A 17,643-nucleotide genomic window follows, 5' to 3' on the forward strand; every position below is an offset into this window, starting at 1 on the left:
CGACCCTCACTACCCATATATCACGAGAAATACTCCATAGTATCTGAAAAGGATCTGAAAAAAAAAAAGAGTAATTGTTCTCTCTAGATTTGCATGATGTGCGCTTTGGAGCACTCGCATCTTGATAGCAAAGGCAAGGGGCCACCAAAACTGAAGCTGTTTGGCGTTCCGGTGGCTGGTTCTGACGAGACACTGCCGCCAGCGGCACCACGTGATGGAGAAAACAGGAAGTTTGAGTGCCAATATTGCCGCCGGGAGTTCCTGAATTCTCAAGCGCTGGGCGGCCATCAAAACGCGCACAAGAGGGAACGACAACGGGCCAAGCGAGCCCAGTTAATCAGCGACCGTTATCACCAACCGTTGGTGATAGGGGGGCCCATCATATCCCCAGGTGCGGCGAAATTCGGACCGTCCATTCACTCCCACCAGAGAATCCACGGTGAATTCACCACTTCGGAGCCGGCTAGGCTCCGCCGTGGGCTGCCCCCACCGATTCCAATGCAGTCAGATGGCGATCCCAGCCAACCTAATGTTGTCCGGGCAGAGTATAACCGAGCCATGGGTCGTAACAGTAGGTCCATGGAATGCCCCCAAGTTGAGACAAACGAAGTCGGGGTCGACCTACGCTTAAGCTTAGCATCAACCTCCACAGCATCATAAACCGGCAAGATTTCTGGCTGAGTGTGAGTTTAACTAATTTTCTGGAGAGACTTAGTCTCTCGCCAAATTTCTTGAGTTTATGCAATGCTATGAACGCCCATTTTCATCAATAATGTATTCAACCATATTAGGAATATGATTTTTGTTCCTAAATCCAGGAGGCCAATTCCAGCGACCGAATCCATTATCCGATTATGTTCTCGACCTCCATTATACATGGAAATGGAATGGTAAAACAAATGAACATGCTTTACATTTCCTGTATATGATTTCAAAACCCCAGTTGAATTTACAATATCACTCACAAAAGGAGATATATTGTTATTTTAACTATACCTTTCCTCCATCTATTTGCCGTCTCACCGGAGATCAACCACTTCAAACTTCGACTTAGAGTTCATGAAGACATGCGAACAGTGTTCATAAATGGGGCTACCATCCGAAGACTCCTCGTGTGGGTGAAACCCGCGTTCTTGGCAGTTGCGAATCACATTAACACCTCCCGGGTCAGAAAGATGGAATATTCCATGTGGACTGTAAGTTGAAATGCACAAGCGGTAAGCATAATAACCAGTAACTAGCCCACTGAAAGTTTTAAGAGTGAAAACATCCACTTCCAAACCATTCAAAGAGGAAGGCTGCATGCATAAAATTACCTGGACGTGTCTGTAGGTGCCATTACAATCGCAATTGCTTCTGGCAACATAATCTACAAATAAGTCCACAAAGCAAATTTTATCAGGAGATTCAACCCAAAATTTGATCGCACCACAGTTATAGTAACGAACCTATCAAATAAACTCAAATTAACTTTCCTTTTGTTAGTGAGGTTAACTAAGAGACAGTACTTTAGCCTTAAGAAAGTTGTAGAAGCAGATTCTGCTGCTGTTATCTTTAAGAGAAGCACTGTTGTTTGTTAAATAAGTTATGCATTTACTCCAAAATTACAGATGACTATGACTGCTTGGTCTATAAAACCATGCTGCAAAAGGACAAATTTCAAGTTGAACAGCTAAGACTACAGTACACATTTTATAAAACAGTTTTGACTGTAGCTTTAACTACATGGCATGCCATCAGAGAGAAGGAAAAAAAAATACCTGATATGAATAATGTGTGTGCAGATCCACTGATGACATGAAGCAGGTCTGAGATGGATGCGTCTGTAAATTACAAACGTACCTTAGGTATCAAGCACTGGGGTAAAAATATTTTATGACTGCTTCTAAAAGTACATTAAGAAAAGGAAACTATACGATAAACTGAGCATAGGCATCTCCCAAAAAAATTGCCCTAAGAATTCCTTCCGTGTTAACTGGCAGTACAAGCTGTGGTAGGGCCAATAGGGTTCTCAATAAAGATGGAAGTTGAGCAGGCAGCTAGGGAATGGAAATGAAAAACAAGAGATACTTTTTCTCGAAATATGGGTAAATGTAAGTTTAATTCCCAACCAGGGGGCTTTACAAGGAGAAGAAATGTAATTAAGTTACATTCACACTAGTCACGACAAAAGGACACCACTTTGTGAAAATTAGAAAGAATGAATTCATGTTTTGACAGTACACTATTGGTAACGGGTACACTGCCAAATATTGAGGTATACGCAAGGTGAACTCCCAGTTGTAACATACGACCATAAAATAAATAAAAGTCATAGAAAAAATCAGCAGGCTAGCAAAGAGTAAAAAGACTAATGAGGATTGTAATAGTAGCTAAACCGAATTTGGCAAACTAGGATGCAGAAAAACTAAAGAACATGACACTCGGTGTCTACTTCTACAACTTTTCACATTGAAATTCTCATCCCTCTGCCTTGTGAATTCAAAGTCACATTTCTAGTTTCTATCATTCAAATAAATTTCCATTTAACATAGTATATGAATTAGATGAAAAAGGAAATCTTTGAATTCATCCACATGTTTGTATCTTCTAAACAGATGATATGCATAATGATTCAATCGATCCAGATTTGTCTTCATTTGCAGCAACTCTAGAAGTCAACAATTTTGTTTCCTAATTGATAATTATGTGAATATATAAACTCAAGTGCCAATCTGCAGTGTCACTTTTCCATCGAATCTGACAGACTTCAAATTATGTTTTCTTCTCTCTGATACCATCCACTGAGATTTGCCTCAACAGTTGAACTATGCATAAAAAATAAAAAGTAAAAAGAAAACTTGCTTCTAAGCCACTCTCTGAAATATTCTCAACAATGATTTTCACCATCTAAGGATTTGCATCCGCTAGTCTTTCCTGAATTATCTAAAACAATTAGATGCTTGAACGTATTTGAGATGACAACATCAAGCAGGACTTGCAAAATTGAGGGATCTTCTCAACAAAGTAATGGATACATAATTGGCAGAAATCCAGAACAATACTATAAAGTCAGTCATAATGAAGATGACAGAATAGTCAATAAAACTTACATGAATCCATCCAAGAGGGAAGAGTGATAATCTGTCCTGAACTTCAAATATTTCTTCTTCATTCAATGTCTGACACTGAACATCAGTACAACGATAGTTAGGGAACATGACAACATGACTAGGATGACAGAAAACTTGTTAACAAAAGAAAATGGATCAATTCTCCCAAGTAATAATGTACTAGATGAGACCAATATCCTACTGTCGTCATTCAGCATCAAATCAAGTTACCAATGAGCAATTGCAAAAATAATTATGTGGTGACAGGCAGGTCCTTCTTTAACTGGTAAGTTACGCTGACCTAATAACAGAACTAGGATAAAAAGTCACAAGCCAATTGCCACATTGCCACATTGCCGCATTAAATGAAATGAGCAGAACAGTCTAACTTGAATTCCGGATTAGAAACATACCGAATCTGAAGTAGACTCTTGCTTTGGAATAATTAGCGTAGTAATATGGAAAACCCTGTTTTTCTACAGCAAATGGAGAATAAGTCAGTTTTCATCCGTGGTACCCTCAATTCCAGGATGAGAAATAGACAATAAAGAAAGAGAACCAAAAAAAAAAAAAAAAGAATTACAGGACTCACCAGTGAACCTGCAAGAACCCCACAAGTTTCCAAGTTCTTTGCAGTATTTTTTTGAGCCAATCGCAAAAAGTCTTGCATCATATTTACAGGCTGTGGTGCAAATCAAGCAAGAAAACAAGAAAGCGAAATCATCACCATGCAGAAAAGCAATCGGGACAGGTTTTGCCACATGAAGTACATAACTTCGTCTTTGACAGCTAGGAGAACATGAAAATTGTCCAAGGAAGATATACTACATCATCAGCACGGCAAACTCACCACATGCAGATGTTGGAAAGAGCTTTCACTAGGCTGCAAAGATTTTGCAGGTCCAGGTCTTGGGTCTGCAACTTGAGATGGAGGGATAGGAGCAACGCCCTGTCGAACCTGAGCAAGAACAGGTGGTGGAGAAGGTTGCCTAATACCGACAAACTGGAAAGGATCTTCCATTGCTTCTGTAGCTAATGCAGGCCAAGACTGTTCAGTAGGACGTGACCATCTACCATCATCCAAGGAGAGCACCGAATCCATTGTAGATCTAGGCGACCCTGGATCATTATCTTTGACTGCCATATGATCACATTGACCCACATGATTGAGGCTGTTTCATCATCCACAAACAAAAATAGAGCTATTAAAGCAGCCTCATATGGGAATAATAAACAGGAATGAAATAAACCATTCATTCACCGATTTGATCTATTCTTGTGCAAAAAATAGAATGGGATCGAAAAGCTGAATGCAGTAGTTTAAGTTATCAATGCAACAAATAAAATGTTCAACTAGTTCAAACCTCAAATCTTCTGCAGGGTTGAAGTCTGTACTGCATGGATATTGGACCTGTAATTTCAAGCAACTGGTCACATCATCTATGCAGAGTATTGCATGTAAAAGGTGAGAATAATATAGGGAGGGATTCTACCTTTATCTCTGCACTGGGTCCTCGCCACTGGCCCCGAAGGCCATTTGGGCCTAAAATAGAGTGTCTAGACAATGTTTCTTTTTCGGAACTGGAAGACTAAGAGAACTGCAAAAACCTATGATGAAGTTAGTGTTTTGTCATAATATGCAATTGCAGCGTGCAATATAATGAAGATGTTTTCTTAGAAATGAAAGAAGAAGATAACAACAAAAAGGTGAAACAAAGCAGATTAGGGATCAGATACTTAAATAGAGGAGCATCTGCTTTATCCAAAAGGCAGATCAACTTTAAGATCAACGTAAACCACTGAATAACTCAGCAGTAAATATTATAGACCTGAAGCAATGACAATGCTCCGTAATGTAGGTCACAGTCATCTACTTTCATGCTTAAATCAATGAACCAAGGCAATTTAGCATCTTGACAAGTTTGATCCATTTTGCTTTAGTTTAAGTCAACCGCAGGCCCTAGGCAAATGTCCACTATTATTCGAAGTTCCTGTGTTACCTTTTCATCAGATTTATTACTGAGAACTCCATGAAAACAGAGCCATTTGAACTCATCTATGCAAACACAGCCAGGCATTGCCCTCAAAGGATTCCTTCATAAATATCCCTGTATCTATAAACACCACTATGGACCAATGAAGCGTTCAAAATGCTGTTTGCAACAAAATTGGGGGTAATCCTTGATGACAGTCCATTTCGAATAATTGTACAGGATGTGCCGAGCAAAACTCGCAAATCTGGCAGTATCCTCCAATACAATCCAACCCATAAATACCAAGTTATGCAAGCCATACAGTAATAAAGGAAAAATGGTCAAGCAGTGGCCCAAGCTTACATCTCCAGCCATATACCACTTTATATGCTTCTAATAAGAAGGAAAAAAAAAAACAAGAAGTAACCCAGAAAGCAAGAAGTAACCCAGTCATATCAGACCATTGATCTAAACGAAGAGAACTTAATATAAAAAATCTTAACAATACTCACAGTTTCTGGAACTGCCTGTCACCTTGCATGGTATTCGATAACGAACTCTGAGTTTCATCGTTTTGATACTTCCAAGAAGATGCCAAACTATCAGGCTGCAGTAAACAATAACTCGATCAGATAATGGCCACATTTCCAGGAGAAATGGGTAAATCACTATCCAACGTTAATCTTTCAAACAGTGAGATTCTCTGGCCTAAAAAGGCAAGGAAAAGTTACAATGTGAAAGAAAACTTTCCATCAAAGCAAGTTTTTTGCACAATGTACATCGCTATGTGATTGTACCAGGGTTGTACATCACAAAAGCCTTCTTTTACCTTCTTATCTGTGCTTGAGTAAGAACTCCTACTGGTGGAGGGCCATTCCAGTGGAAGTGTCCTAGAGGCATATGCAGTTCTCTCTGAATTGTCAAATTCAAGCATTTGCAACCCGCCATCAGCTTCATTTAATTCATGCACTTGACGCTGGAATTCTGGTTTCAAGGATTCAAGCTCCTCTACTACATCTAACAATTTCTGCAGAGATAAGGCAAGAATTGAACTTAAAAGTGTTGTCTGACATTCTCAAATAAGATGAAATGAGCTAGTGCACCAATATATTTCACCTTTCTATAAGTCGATCTTTCTTTAGGACGCAGAAGCTGGTAATCTCGATGAAACGGTATAGTTTCAGACACCAAACTGAAAGATATCAAAGATATAATACATCTGTACTTTAAAATAAAGGAACAGAACCAAAGTAATGGCCTGGCAAACAATTCTTTTACCTTGAAAACCTCAGAAGGATGATGTACAGGTCCACAATATTCTTCTCCTCCCGGTACACATTTGCCTAGACCATAAATGAGAAGATGCAGGCAATAAGAAAGTGCTGAGAACACCATGCCCCAGGAAAAGTAGCATAGACAATAACAACAAATGATGCTCATGATACTCCAACAAAACCTACTTATAAAACCTGATGGCAAAAACAATTTCCTATTCTAAGTAGCATTTAACAAAGAGTTATATCCAACTCACTTTTAAGTGCATCATCCCCTGGTATAAATGTCAATCAACAAATAAGACCCGTCATTCCAACAAATTTAAGCTAGCCTTTCTTTCCAAGTTCCAGCACCTCTTGGATCTCAAGGACTTCAATAGGCACTTAATTGCTCAAACCAACATGAAAAGATGACACCCCTTTCTGTGTCAATGTAACAAACCGATATGGAGGAGTTCAGACTTCCCACGCAAATCGATGCTAAATTAAACTCTGTGCAATCCTCATTATAGTTTGCGCCAGTAAAACGCTCATCATTTAACTTCAGATGCCAAACTGTTGCATTTATCTAGTAAGCAAAATGTACCACTCACATATGCCTATCTCAAACAGTGATATTTGCACAGAAAAACACCAAAAATACCAAATCAGCAACTCCACGAATCGCCCTCTACTAGCACGGTTATCTAAGAATACGCAACGCCAGCAGATTTCAGAATCCTCTAGCTACTTGCATTATTCGCACGAGAGAGGCAGACTCACGAACCCAGCTCGTTCTCGAGCTAAGGCGCAAAAAAGGAAAACCCTCAATCAAAATTCTCCGATTCCGAGTTGCGACAAAACTGATTCGACACGAAAAAGCTCGAGGAACAATGTGAAGTGCGAATCGGCACCCCGAACGCGGAGAGGAGAAACGAGAAGCACCTGCTTGAGGAGATTGTCGGCGATCCGATAGTAGTAATGGAGAGGGATACGATTGTCGACCTCGACTCTCCGAGCGACCGAGTTGACGTTGATCTTCATCTTCTCCGGCGGCGATCGCCGGCGCGCTGCGACCCCGATTCCGATTCCGATTCTGATTCTGATTCCGATTCCGTCCGCTGCCGAAGAAATCGCGCGCGCGCTCTCTCTCTCTCTCTCTCTCTAGTTGGAGAAGCGGAGGTGGAGAGGGGATCAATGGGAAGACTTGTCCGTTAAGGTAAGAACACCGGAAGAAAGGAGTTTCTTCTCGCATCGCATGTCGACAGTGGTGGTGGTGGTCGATTTCCATGTCACTCTTCCTTACCAAATTATTGGCTTTTTTACTCTAATGTTTTTTCCAAAGGTCTAATACCACTTTAAAAAAAAAAAAACACACACACACACACACACACACACAAAATGACGTCATATTTATCATAAATTAATTTTTATATCGTATAATTATAAATCCCCAAATTAATACGCATGTGCCAAAAATTACCCCCAAATTAATGCACACATACTCCTTTTATCCCAAATTGAGGTAAAATTAAGACTTTTTCTGGTAAATGTGACATGAGTGTACCGATTAGAGATAAATATGATACGGATGCGCTGATTTAGGATTTTTTTTTTAATAACATAAAAATTAGTTTGGGAGAAATGTGGCACGGGTGTACTTGTCTGGCGGTTTTTGTGACACAAAAATTAATTTGGGATAAATATGTACGAGTATACCAGTTTGAGGTTTTTTGTTATATTAAATCTCTTCAGAAAAACTTTATGTACTTTAGCTATTAATTCAATCGTGCTATGGTGGCCATCGCCAGATTATTAGAGAATCAAATTATTAAGAATGCTAAGTTCAAATTTCTAACGATAATTGCAACCTAAGTTTGAGAACAACTAAGAAAAAACGCAACGATTAGCATTAATTCCGCGAGGATTTTTGAGTTCGAATTTCTTACGATAATCGTAAGTAACCCGAGTTTGAGTATTGTCGCTCGTGGTAATTCTTTTCCTCGCTCTTTAAAATAAGCAATTTGCCGAGGCTACCTATGCACGACAATGTAGTTCATCACGGTCCGAAAGTCACAAGAGTGTTGGAGCCCCGTATTTTCAAATGGCAATTTCCATTCTTCTAACGATCGCGACATTCTCTAAATTATTGGGTTAACGAAAAATAATCTCTAAGAGAAGTGATTAATCAAAACTACAAGATGAAAATGGTGAAAATTGCTATTTACTAAAACTGTTAAAGCCAGGTATTATTATCAAAATACGAATATATCTGTATTATTCAAAATAATGCTATTTTATTTCATCGATTTTTCATTCGATTTTTATAACCTCATTTCCTCTCTTTTACTTATCCATGTGTTGAAGTCGATTTTAATGAAAGGATCTTTTGTAAGAGTCTGAATATTTTGGGTAATTTTTGTAATGGAGTATTTTAAATATAAATTATGATTGTAAATAGTTCGTAACTTTAACCGAAGTATTTTCTTTTGCAAAAACTTGAACTAAAGAATTGTATAGTGTAAGAAGTTATTTCATATTGAACATTAGAGAGACATTGTGAATAAATGTATTCTTTACATTCCTTCAAATTAAAATCTCGATCGTTGAGTTTCTTAAAATACTCGAATCTTAGACGATTCTCGTAAAAAAAGCAACGAACATGTAAAATTCTTAGATTTGTATGGAAAAAGAAAAAAAAAAAAGAAACAGCAGTTTAGGAAAGGATGATAGAATGATTAGATTGATCTATTTAATATATAATTTTTCGTCTTTCATCGATCTTAACCATTAATAAAGTCTCGGCGAGGGCTATTTTTAATCTAACTATATGTGGTGTGCCTAAAGTTGTTTCGAGGGTGAAAATAAGACGATCCTTTCCGAATGCACTGAAAGATTATCGAAGGATTATAAACGATGACCATTATATTTTCCATCAATATCGTTGCTTAGTCGGTGTGGCAATTTTATTATCCAATAAATTTCACGAATAGATTAACAAATTAGAAGCTAAAATGATGTTGGCCAGTAGAATAAAAATAAATAAATCTGGGTTTTAAGAAATAAAAAAAAAAAAAGACCATAAAAAAGGCGTCTCCTTCAAATCACTGCCCAGCCATTTGAAGAGTCCTGCCTGTGGCAGCCATGGCCGTCGCAGGTCGTCGCTTGCACGGTGGTTCGCGTTCGCCACCGTTGCTCAGTCTACAAGCCCGGCCCAAAATAAGGATAGAGGCTCGGATAAAAAAAAATTTCCGGTTTCGGGCTTTGGCCCAATAAATTTTTTCTTTTTATGACCATTCACAAAGAATTATTATTCATCGTTATATTCGAAAATCCTAACATTCGATTATCTTATAAAGGATGAATTGAAATTAATAAATTTCATCAAATGGAACGTAATCTCAACTTAGCATAACTTCTCATGGCCCATTCGAAGTTTGATTGTTAACTTCAAGGATTTTTTTTATTTTTTATTTTTTTTTTTTTTTTGAAGGTTTAGAAGTAACAAGTGACTTAACCCTTATCACCTCCAAAGAGATAGCACCAACAGCATTTCCTTCCTTTCCATAGTTGGCGATGATTACCGAGATGTTGCCAAAATTTAAAGCAAGCAGTTGGATAGGCTTAAGCTGCGATGCCGGCGTTGCTGAGCGTTGATCGCGGATTTACCTTGGCCGTGTTCGTGTAGTTACAAAACCGAGAGAGAGACAGAGACAGAGACGGGTCATTGACGACCGTGGTGGCCAGGAGCAAGGCGGCAGTAGCGGCGATGCGCCGAGACGGGTTAAAAAAACCAATAGATGAGTAAACACTTAGCGGGTAGCAACAGCTAATTTGTACCCTTACACTAATCCTCATACATCATATTCATATCGTAGTGGCTAAGTATGCGGAACATCCCATCTAGGTGCCGTTTCTGCTATATGTCCATATCAGAAATAAAAATGAAGGGAACACTCTTTTAAGGCACAGCATCTTGTAATAACAGTCCCAAGTCAAAGTAGGAGCAACCACCCCATGACCGCCGTTAGGATGTAGAAGACGGCCTGCTTGGCATTCCTGGGTGCACCGTTCCCTTCGGCTTGAATGTGCTCGGCCACGTTGAAGTCGCCTGCAAAACCGCACAGCAGATGATCGTTAGTTTTGCTCGTCGGCATCAAGAGGATGTCGGGCATGTCGTTGATTTTCGCTTTGGTAAATGTAGAAACGTGTTCATGTGTAAAAATCTGCGGATGAGCCTGCGAAGAGGCACCGTCTCCCAAATCCCCGAGGTGAAGAGACTCTATTCGCAAGTGACCGTATATCTTATGCCTATCGTAGAATACATTAGTTATGGTGATGCAAAATACATTGGCAATTCTCGCAAAGTTGGCGGAACCAACCTCTCTCGGGTCCAAAGCCGCATCCTGCATGGATTGTATCTTTGATGTCCCTTATCGTCGCGTGGTTGTAGAAAAGGAAGTTTGACAGGACCCCCTCGATGCATGTGAGCACCAAGTTCGTTTCGCTCAAGCACGGCCCGTTGCAGAATACATTGGTATACTCAGGAGGGACATGGAGGTCTCCACTTTCATCCAACCTATAAGATTCTTCACAAGCCTTATAGATCTACAGGACAACAACACCAGTTAGAGCAGAAGAACTACAATACACTGTTCAATAGTCTCTGGAGAACCGGGAATGCTTAGCTACTGCTTAGAGTCTAGACACAAACGAACAATTGCCATTGTTATGTTAAGGAGGTTCTAACTTCTGCTTACATTTTTGTCATTGAAGCAAAGCAAAGCTTTCTCAATGATCTGAGGCGTACCGGCCACCCCTGACCCGCCTCCTCCTGGTGGATAGAACCAGCCACCGACCCCTCCTGCCCCGCCTCCCGACGGATTAGAACCACCCCCAACGCCTCCTGCCCCGCCTCCTGACGGATTAAAACCACCCCCGACGCCTCCTGCCCCGGCCCCTCCTGCTCCGCCGCCGCCTCCTCCTACCCCGCCACCGCCTCCTCCTACCCCGCCGCCTGGCTGATTAAATCCACCGCCGCCTGGCTGATTAAATCCACCACCGCCTCCAACCTGAGTCCCTTGCCCTTTGGCTGTTCCTGTATGGACCATGGCCCAAAATAACCATCCAGCATCAACTAAAAAACATAAATTCATTTTACATAAAGGAAAAAGAAAAAGAAAAGATCTTTAGCATCACATACCAAAGATGCAGCAGAAAACAGATATACATGCAAGAGTGGAGGCATAGACCCTTAATCTTGTCCTCATTGGCAATGCCATTGAAGAAGTTTTGCAGAAAAAACTGAAGCTCAAGGATGAAAACAAGACTAATTTATATTTGAGTTGCTTTTTTATAACTTTGAGGTCGTACCAAACCTTAGAATTGTCAGGTTGGGGGCTAAATTGTAAATTCCAGGGCCATTTAAGCCCCAGAAGGATCAACCTGAAAATGGCAGCGCTTGTGTCAAACATTTGACGGATGACCCACCTTTAGTCTCTCTGTTTTCTACACTTTTTTACCATCTGGACATGGCCTACCGATCTGGACAAAGACAATTTTCAATTGACAGGTGAGTAGGGAATCCACCAGATGCAAATTAAGAAAGATGACTCCTTTGCCTAGCATCTATTGTTGCCATAGTACTAGATGGACAATTCAGGTAGGTTCAGTTTGGAAAAAAAATGAAAAGAGGGCTGAATCAGACTTTCTTTTGGGCAAAATATGTAAAGGCATGAGGATGACTTAAGAGAGGGAGAGCAGTTGGATTGCCAGCCACCAAACGCAAAAGCTTGGTGAAGGCATTTAACATAAGTGTCAAAAATTCAAACAACCATGATTTCTTTTGCGGTTACATTCTCTTTTCCTTCTTCTACAAGTAGAGATTAAGTCCCATGAGCAGAGACATTAACAACTGGCTTGTGAGAGAGCCAAGAAAACCCCTGCACGAGAACCAGTTAATTCAATGCACAGACCAATTGGTCACACCTGTGCATCTTAGGAAAAAAGTTACGACAGAAATTTTTCAATGCGTTCAATTCTCTTCTAGAAACTTGATACAACATTTAGATGAAAAACACTGAAATTCAGCTATTCAAAGCAAACAAAGGATAGAGACATAAATTATCTGTAAACAAACGAATGCCCAAACCCCGACATCTGATGTGCTCCGTTCTCGAGATCAAGTACATGTCCAGGAACAAATATGGTACAGCATGCTCAGCAGAAACTCGGAATGTGCATCCACCCGCAAATTCAGATGATCAAAGAAGCTAAACCGTAATGGTGTAACAGTGAACTTTTCACATTACACACAATGTTAGAAGTATACTATCTGTGGTCATTAACCGCATTAACTTTAGATTATTTTCATGCTCCTCCATGCAAAGCACGCCGGGGCAGCTCTGGTTTCAGCTAAGTAACCAAGTATTCTGAAGAGGAAGCTTATGGACTGATTCAGGCACATCTCCGCATGACAACGCTGATCTTCTGATCCTGTAAATCCAACTTTAAGTACAGAAGGATGCCTTCCTGTATTCAACATTCCCACGAATGAAGTTCACTTTTCACCTTTGTGAGACAATACAATTCACAATGTCCAGTTCTTTGAGCTGGGCAAATTACTGATGAGAATCAGTTGGATAAACAGTTAGAGCCATTTTCTGGATTCTTCTGCCCACCCCCAAAAAAAAGAAAGATGTAACCAGATTCAAGCTGCAAAACAGCAAGAGGTCTCACTTAGTTACTTTGTCATCAATAGTTTGCTAAATTTCACATGACCTATATTACATACTCAACAAGAAACTGAAACACGTGACTTAAACAATATGCTATTCATCACATGCTCATGACTCTGGTAACTCTGCAACAGCTATCAGGATATGTTTTCTATTTTCGCATGTATGACCCAACGTCACAACCTTCATAAATATGTTGATAGCCTCATGTTACCTTAAGTACACAGCATGAGGACACTGATCTTGGACTAATACACTTGTTGAGTATGGACAGTGGACACTGCATGATAATGTCGCGACAGGGACTCATCTAAATTCACGGTACTCATATACCCAACTCTTAGGAGGTCATATCCTAAATGCTGCAACGATCATTGGTCATCCCAACATGGTTAATGGTCTTGGTAGCAGAGAACAATACAAACTACATATCTATTGATCATTTTCCGAGACTATATATTAAGAAAGCCGAAAAAAATTGAAAAATGAAAACCTGGGCAAAAAGCCATCATCGGTGTAGAAGGAAAATAGATCACTAAACCCAAAGATTGACTTCAGCCACTCATTGGGTTAACAAACTGAAGTTGCTGAACATGTCATGGAATAATCAGTTTTACATTCCCAGCTGGATCATAATACCAACCGATGGCTAGAAGATGTCTTACCCAAGGATAAATACTAGAATTACAAAGCTTCCCAAGCCCATCTTGTGACTGACTCGAAGTTCAGTGAGATCCGGTAATGCTAGTCTTTCTTAGGTACATAAACGCAATACCTCAAAGCATTTAGAACTTAATAAAGGAATAACTAGCCATCCTGCCAGAGGATTGTCAGATAAAAGAAAGGAAATATGTGACCACAATGTGCTCAACTTCAGAATTGACACATGCACCTTATAACATGGTTTATACACTAAATTGTTCAAATAATTACATTTCCCACAAATAATGACCCAAAATTCCAGCAGACCTTCAGAGCAATTCTAGAACAAATAAATGTGGACTGTATCAATAACCATAGAGTTGAGTTCTCCAAAGTACCTCTAGCTCTTGAATTAGTAACTTCCACAAGAAAACAGAACGTCATACGTTATCCAGTCGAATTGCCTTCAGGCTCAATGCTTTTACAATGCAGAGCATACTCATGAATCTCCAGTCATAACAGTCCTTGAAGACCTCCCCTATACAATAGGGATAACTTTTAGCATGATCTCTTGTTTATCCACACTCAATACTGTTTTCCTCTCTATATCGTCATCATCAGACTTCGGCCTCTAGAAAATAACTTGCACTCTAACAAGGTGCACATCCATTTCCATCCATGGCAATAAGCTCCTTGGCCTCATCAGCTCGCCCTGATTCATGCAATGCCTTGATTAAAGCATTGTAGGTCTGCCTTTCAGGAGTCAAACCCAATGTCAACATTGAAAAGAAGAGCTTCCTAGCCCTCTCAACATGGTTAATCTTACAACAGCTGTGGATAAGAACACTGAAACAAGAAATATCTGGGCTAATTCCATCTGCTTGCATTTTTCTAAGCAGTTTCAGTGATTTCCCAACATTTCCAGTAAAACACAGGGATCGGATCAATATGCTGTAAGTTATAGCATTTGGAGTGACGCCCCACTCCCTCATTTCCGCAAAACAATCAAGTGCATCTTCGATCTTGTTTAGTCTACAAAGTCCATCAATTATTGCAGTAAAAGTGACAACATCAGGTTCAAAAGAAAACTGAAAAACCATCTCCAGCAGTTCCTGGGCTTTTCTCATGTCTCCTTCCTTGCAATGTGCACTAATGATGGTGTTGAGAGTCACAAGATTAGGTGCAATCACAATATTTTGCATTTCTCTCAAAGTTTCCAGTGCCCTGCCCAGCATTTTGGATTGGCAGAAGCAATCAATCAGCATATTGTACGAAAAGACATTTGAGAATTGCCCATCCTCAAAGATCCGATTTAAGTACCGATCACCATCCTGAATTCTTCCAGCCTTGTACAGCGCTTTGATGAGTGCATAATAAGTACTGAACCCTGGCTTCACACCTCTCTCGTTAAATCTATCAAGTAGCTCAAGCACCTCATTCAGATCCAAGCCTTTCAACAAACAAACGATGGCAATGTTAAAAGTCGCACCATCAGGAGCGTAACCTCTCTCACCAAACATTCTCAAAAGACCAGCTACTTCTCTTGCCATAGAATTGCTTGAAAGGCAAAAAAGCAAAGTATCGCAAGCTAATTTGATCAAGCTCGGTTCCCTCACCACAAAGCTACACAACAACTCAAATGCCTTCCCAGCATCAGTGCATCGAAACATTCCATGAACCAATGATCTGATAGTGGCTTCATTTGGAGGCACATTCCTTTTCCTCATGGTTTCTATGACCTTGAATGCTTCATCAGCCATTTTTGCATTACAGAAACCATCGATAAGTATCGTGTATGTATACACATTAGGCTTATAACCGACCCCCTCCATTTGTTTAACCAAGCGACGCGCCTCATCCATCACGCCAGCTCGGCAAACCCCATGAATAAGAATATTATAAGTGAACCTATCCGGTTTGCAGTTATCAGCAGCCATCTGCTGGAACTTCAAATAAGCCTTGTCCAATGAATTGGATTTCACTAACGCATCGATCACCGCATTATATATCCTAGTAGTCGGACTAAACCCCAGAAACGAAATCTGCCCAAAAACTTCATCGCAGTAATTAGCCAATCCTAACCTGCCCCAGCTGCCAATCAACACACAAAGCAAATCTTCCGTGAACCGACCGCCAGAGCTCCTAATATCCTGAATCAGTTCAGCTGACAATACAACAGGGCCCTTCCTATGCAGCGCATTGGCCAAAACAGTTCTAACCGATTGATTCTCGGCGATTGCAGGGCTAAAACCCGATACCCAGATGTAGAACTTCAAAGGGACAACTGGGTCTTCTTGATTCTGCAAAACGCTCGCGACAGACTGAGCACTGAGGACCGCCCTCTTCGCTTTGTGCTCGTGGGTAAGCAGCAAAAACCAGTCCTTTCTCGAAAGGACTTGAGAAATGTAATGGCGATCGATTTGCTTGTTGCGTAAACTGTGGTTTCCCCTGGGAAAGGTATCCCTCGGGCGCGAGATGTGCGAAGGCTTACCCCTGCTCGGTGCTTCTTGTGCTTCGCTAATATGCTCCTGTTGAGCGGGTGGTTTGGGTTGGGACTTGGAGGGATTGTCTGGGACGAGTTTCTTGTGAGCAAATGCTTCGTCGGCGAGGATTGGGATTGCAGTCGAAGCCCTGGAAGCTAAAGGAGGAAGCCCTCTCATGTCATGTCCCCAGGCGAAAGTTCAGTAGCAGTCGCAGATGCAGCCTGGAGGAGAAGACGAGGAGTGAGAAGTTCGTGCGATACAGTGTAGGTCTGTTGACCGGCCGACGAACCGGTTTAGTAAAATTTAAGTCGATTGCATACTTTAGTTTAGTCATGAAAATCAGGCAGTCCTAAAATATGTCCTGATTTTACCCTTTAACCCTTCCGTTAGCCCTTCCGATTTACCTACGATGGAGCACTTGCTTTGATAAAAACATTTTTTTTCATTTGCGACAATTAAATAATAGAGTATGCATAATTATCGGGAAAATTTCTAAAACTTATCGCAATAATACATTTAAATTTTCAAACTTTAGTTTTGTTTATTAGGTCGTAAAACTTGAAATTTCAATGCACTTGAGCCCTTTTTTTTTTTGTTCATCCTTGGAGAGATAGTTCACTAATAGATCCAAGGGATAAAGTAATTCAACTCATTCATATCTTTTTTTTTTTTTTTTGGCTCAAGTTTAGCCCTTTTGTTGACTCCATTAGATTTCAGTGAAAGGAAAATGGAACAAGGTTGTTTGTTTTTATTATCTATGACGTTATTGTTTTGTTCGACCGTTGAAAATTTAACGGAGCTAAGGAAAAACTAAAGTGGACGACCGTGACAAGTTCTCCGGTAGATGCATAGTGGGGAGATTAATCACTTTAGAGGACAATATTCATCCACAAATTTTTTTTTTTTTGTATATTTCAGCTCCATTTTGTTTCGCAAAAAATAAATTGTTTGAAAAACATTTTTCAAAAAATGATATCCCATATCCCTTGAAATAATTACTCAATAACAAATATTTTCATTACCAACAACAATTTACGTATAAACATTTTCGTGGACGACGAAAATAATTTTCGTTCATTCAATTTTATAAGCGATACGAAGTGATTTTTTTTAGAAAAATATTTTTCCGAATCATTCATTTTCATTGGATGCTTGTTAACCTAAACCAACTTATTAAAGGAACACCTAAGGGGAGCGCTCTACCGACTCATAGAAAAAACACAATTCACCTAACTTAGAGTAAATGATTCTATTTTCATTTCGATACTTGTTGCTTAAGTACCCGGGACTCGTTACTTAAGTACTCGGGACTCGTTGCATCTATAGGAGCATTTTCTGTAACCTATCAAACGCGCTTATCATGACAAAACAACATTTTGGGCCGCCGCCGCCACCACTAAATTATTCCGAGCAGTAGTTTGTTGGCATGGGCTGTAACCCGAACCGAACCGGACCGGAAACAT

The 17,643-nt window shown here is 40.1% G+C and overlaps 4 protein-coding genes across 7 annotated transcripts; 1 reads left to right on the forward strand and 3 right to left on the reverse strand.

Moving 5' to 3' along the window:
• The first annotated feature begins 96 nt into the window (after positions 1-96).
• LOC125314801 (zinc finger protein 6-like) lies at positions 97-660 on the forward strand. The gene has a single exon (XM_048277991.1). It carries the CDS (start codon positions 97-99, stop codon positions 658-660), a length of 564 nt encoding a protein of 187 aa, XP_048133948.1.
• Positions 661-888: 228 nt separating this feature from the next.
• Positions 889-7,611, reverse strand: LOC115747754 (AMSH-like ubiquitin thioesterase 3). The gene is given in 15 exon segments (XM_030684021.2): positions 889-1,194; positions 1,317-1,369; positions 1,761-1,823; positions 3,093-3,167; positions 3,506-3,568; positions 3,685-3,774; positions 3,943-4,264; positions 4,457-4,503; positions 4,586-4,665; positions 4,668-4,690; positions 5,578-5,672; positions 5,895-6,092; positions 6,182-6,257; positions 6,344-6,408; positions 7,264-7,611. Coding segments are annotated over 15 exon segments (1,524 nt in total). The 5' UTR covers positions 7,363-7,611; the 3' UTR covers positions 889-1,019.
• A 2,525-nt stretch (positions 7,612-10,136) lies between these two features.
• On the reverse strand, positions 10,137-12,080 carry LOC115747755. Its single transcript, XM_030684023.2, has 4 exons — positions 11,522-12,080; positions 11,079-11,416; positions 10,701-10,926; positions 10,137-10,429 (listed from the first exon to the last, which is right to left on the reverse strand). Exons 1-4 carry the CDS (start codon positions 11,790-11,792, stop codon positions 10,314-10,316), a joined length of 951 nt encoding a protein of 316 aa, XP_030539883.2. The 5' UTR covers positions 11,793-12,080; the 3' UTR covers positions 10,137-10,313.
• Positions 12,081-12,326: 246 nt separating this feature from the next.
• Positions 12,327-16,441, reverse strand: LOC115747753 (putative pentatricopeptide repeat-containing protein At3g16890, mitochondrial). 4 transcript variants are annotated; one of them, XM_030684018.2, is made up of 3 exons: positions 14,096-16,441; positions 12,889-13,032; positions 12,327-12,813 (listed from the first exon to the last, which is right to left on the reverse strand). In XM_030684018.2, the coding sequence occupies exon 1, from the start codon at positions 16,355-16,357 to the stop codon at positions 14,348-14,350; it is 2,010 nt and encodes a 669-aa protein (XP_030539878.2). In that variant the 5' UTR covers positions 16,358-16,441; the 3' UTR covers positions 12,327-12,813; positions 12,889-13,032; positions 14,096-14,347. The 4 variants fall into 4 exon arrangements, with proteins under 4 accessions (XP_030539878.2, XP_030539879.2, XP_030539880.2 ...); XM_030684019.2 differs by having other exon boundaries at positions 12,327-12,825; XM_030684020.2 differs by adding an exon at positions 13,270-13,417 and having other exon boundaries at positions 12,327-13,032.
• Between the last annotated feature and the right edge of the window lie 1,202 nt (positions 16,442-17,643).

The sequence above is a fragment of the Rhodamnia argentea genome, chromosome 1 (assembly GCF_020921035.1).
Source record: "Rhodamnia argentea isolate NSW1041297 chromosome 1, ASM2092103v1, whole genome shotgun sequence".
NCBI classification, from domain to species: Eukaryota; Viridiplantae; Streptophyta; class Magnoliopsida; order Myrtales; family Myrtaceae; genus Rhodamnia; species Rhodamnia argentea.

Coding starts and splice junctions, on each gene's coding strand:
- LOC125314801 (XM_048277991.1), top strand. CDS start 97: ATGTGCGCTTTGGAGCACTCGCATCTTGATAGCAAAGGCAAGGGGCCA.
- LOC115747755 (XM_030684023.2), bottom strand. CDS start 11,792: ATGTTTGACACAAGCGCTGCCATTTTCAGGTTGATCCTTCTGGGGCTT. Junction 10,927..11,078: donor TTTGCTTCAATGACAAAAAT/GTAAGCAGAAGT, acceptor GTTGTCCTGTAG/ATCTATAAGGCTTGTGAAGA. Junction 10,430..10,700: donor CGGCTTTGGACCCGAGAGAG/GTTGGTTCCGCC, acceptor GCGGTTTTGCAG/GCGACTTCAACGTGGCCGAG.
- LOC115747753 (XM_030684018.2), bottom strand. CDS start 16,357: ATGAGAGGGCTTCCTCCTTTAGCTTCCAGGGCTTCGACTGCAATCCCA.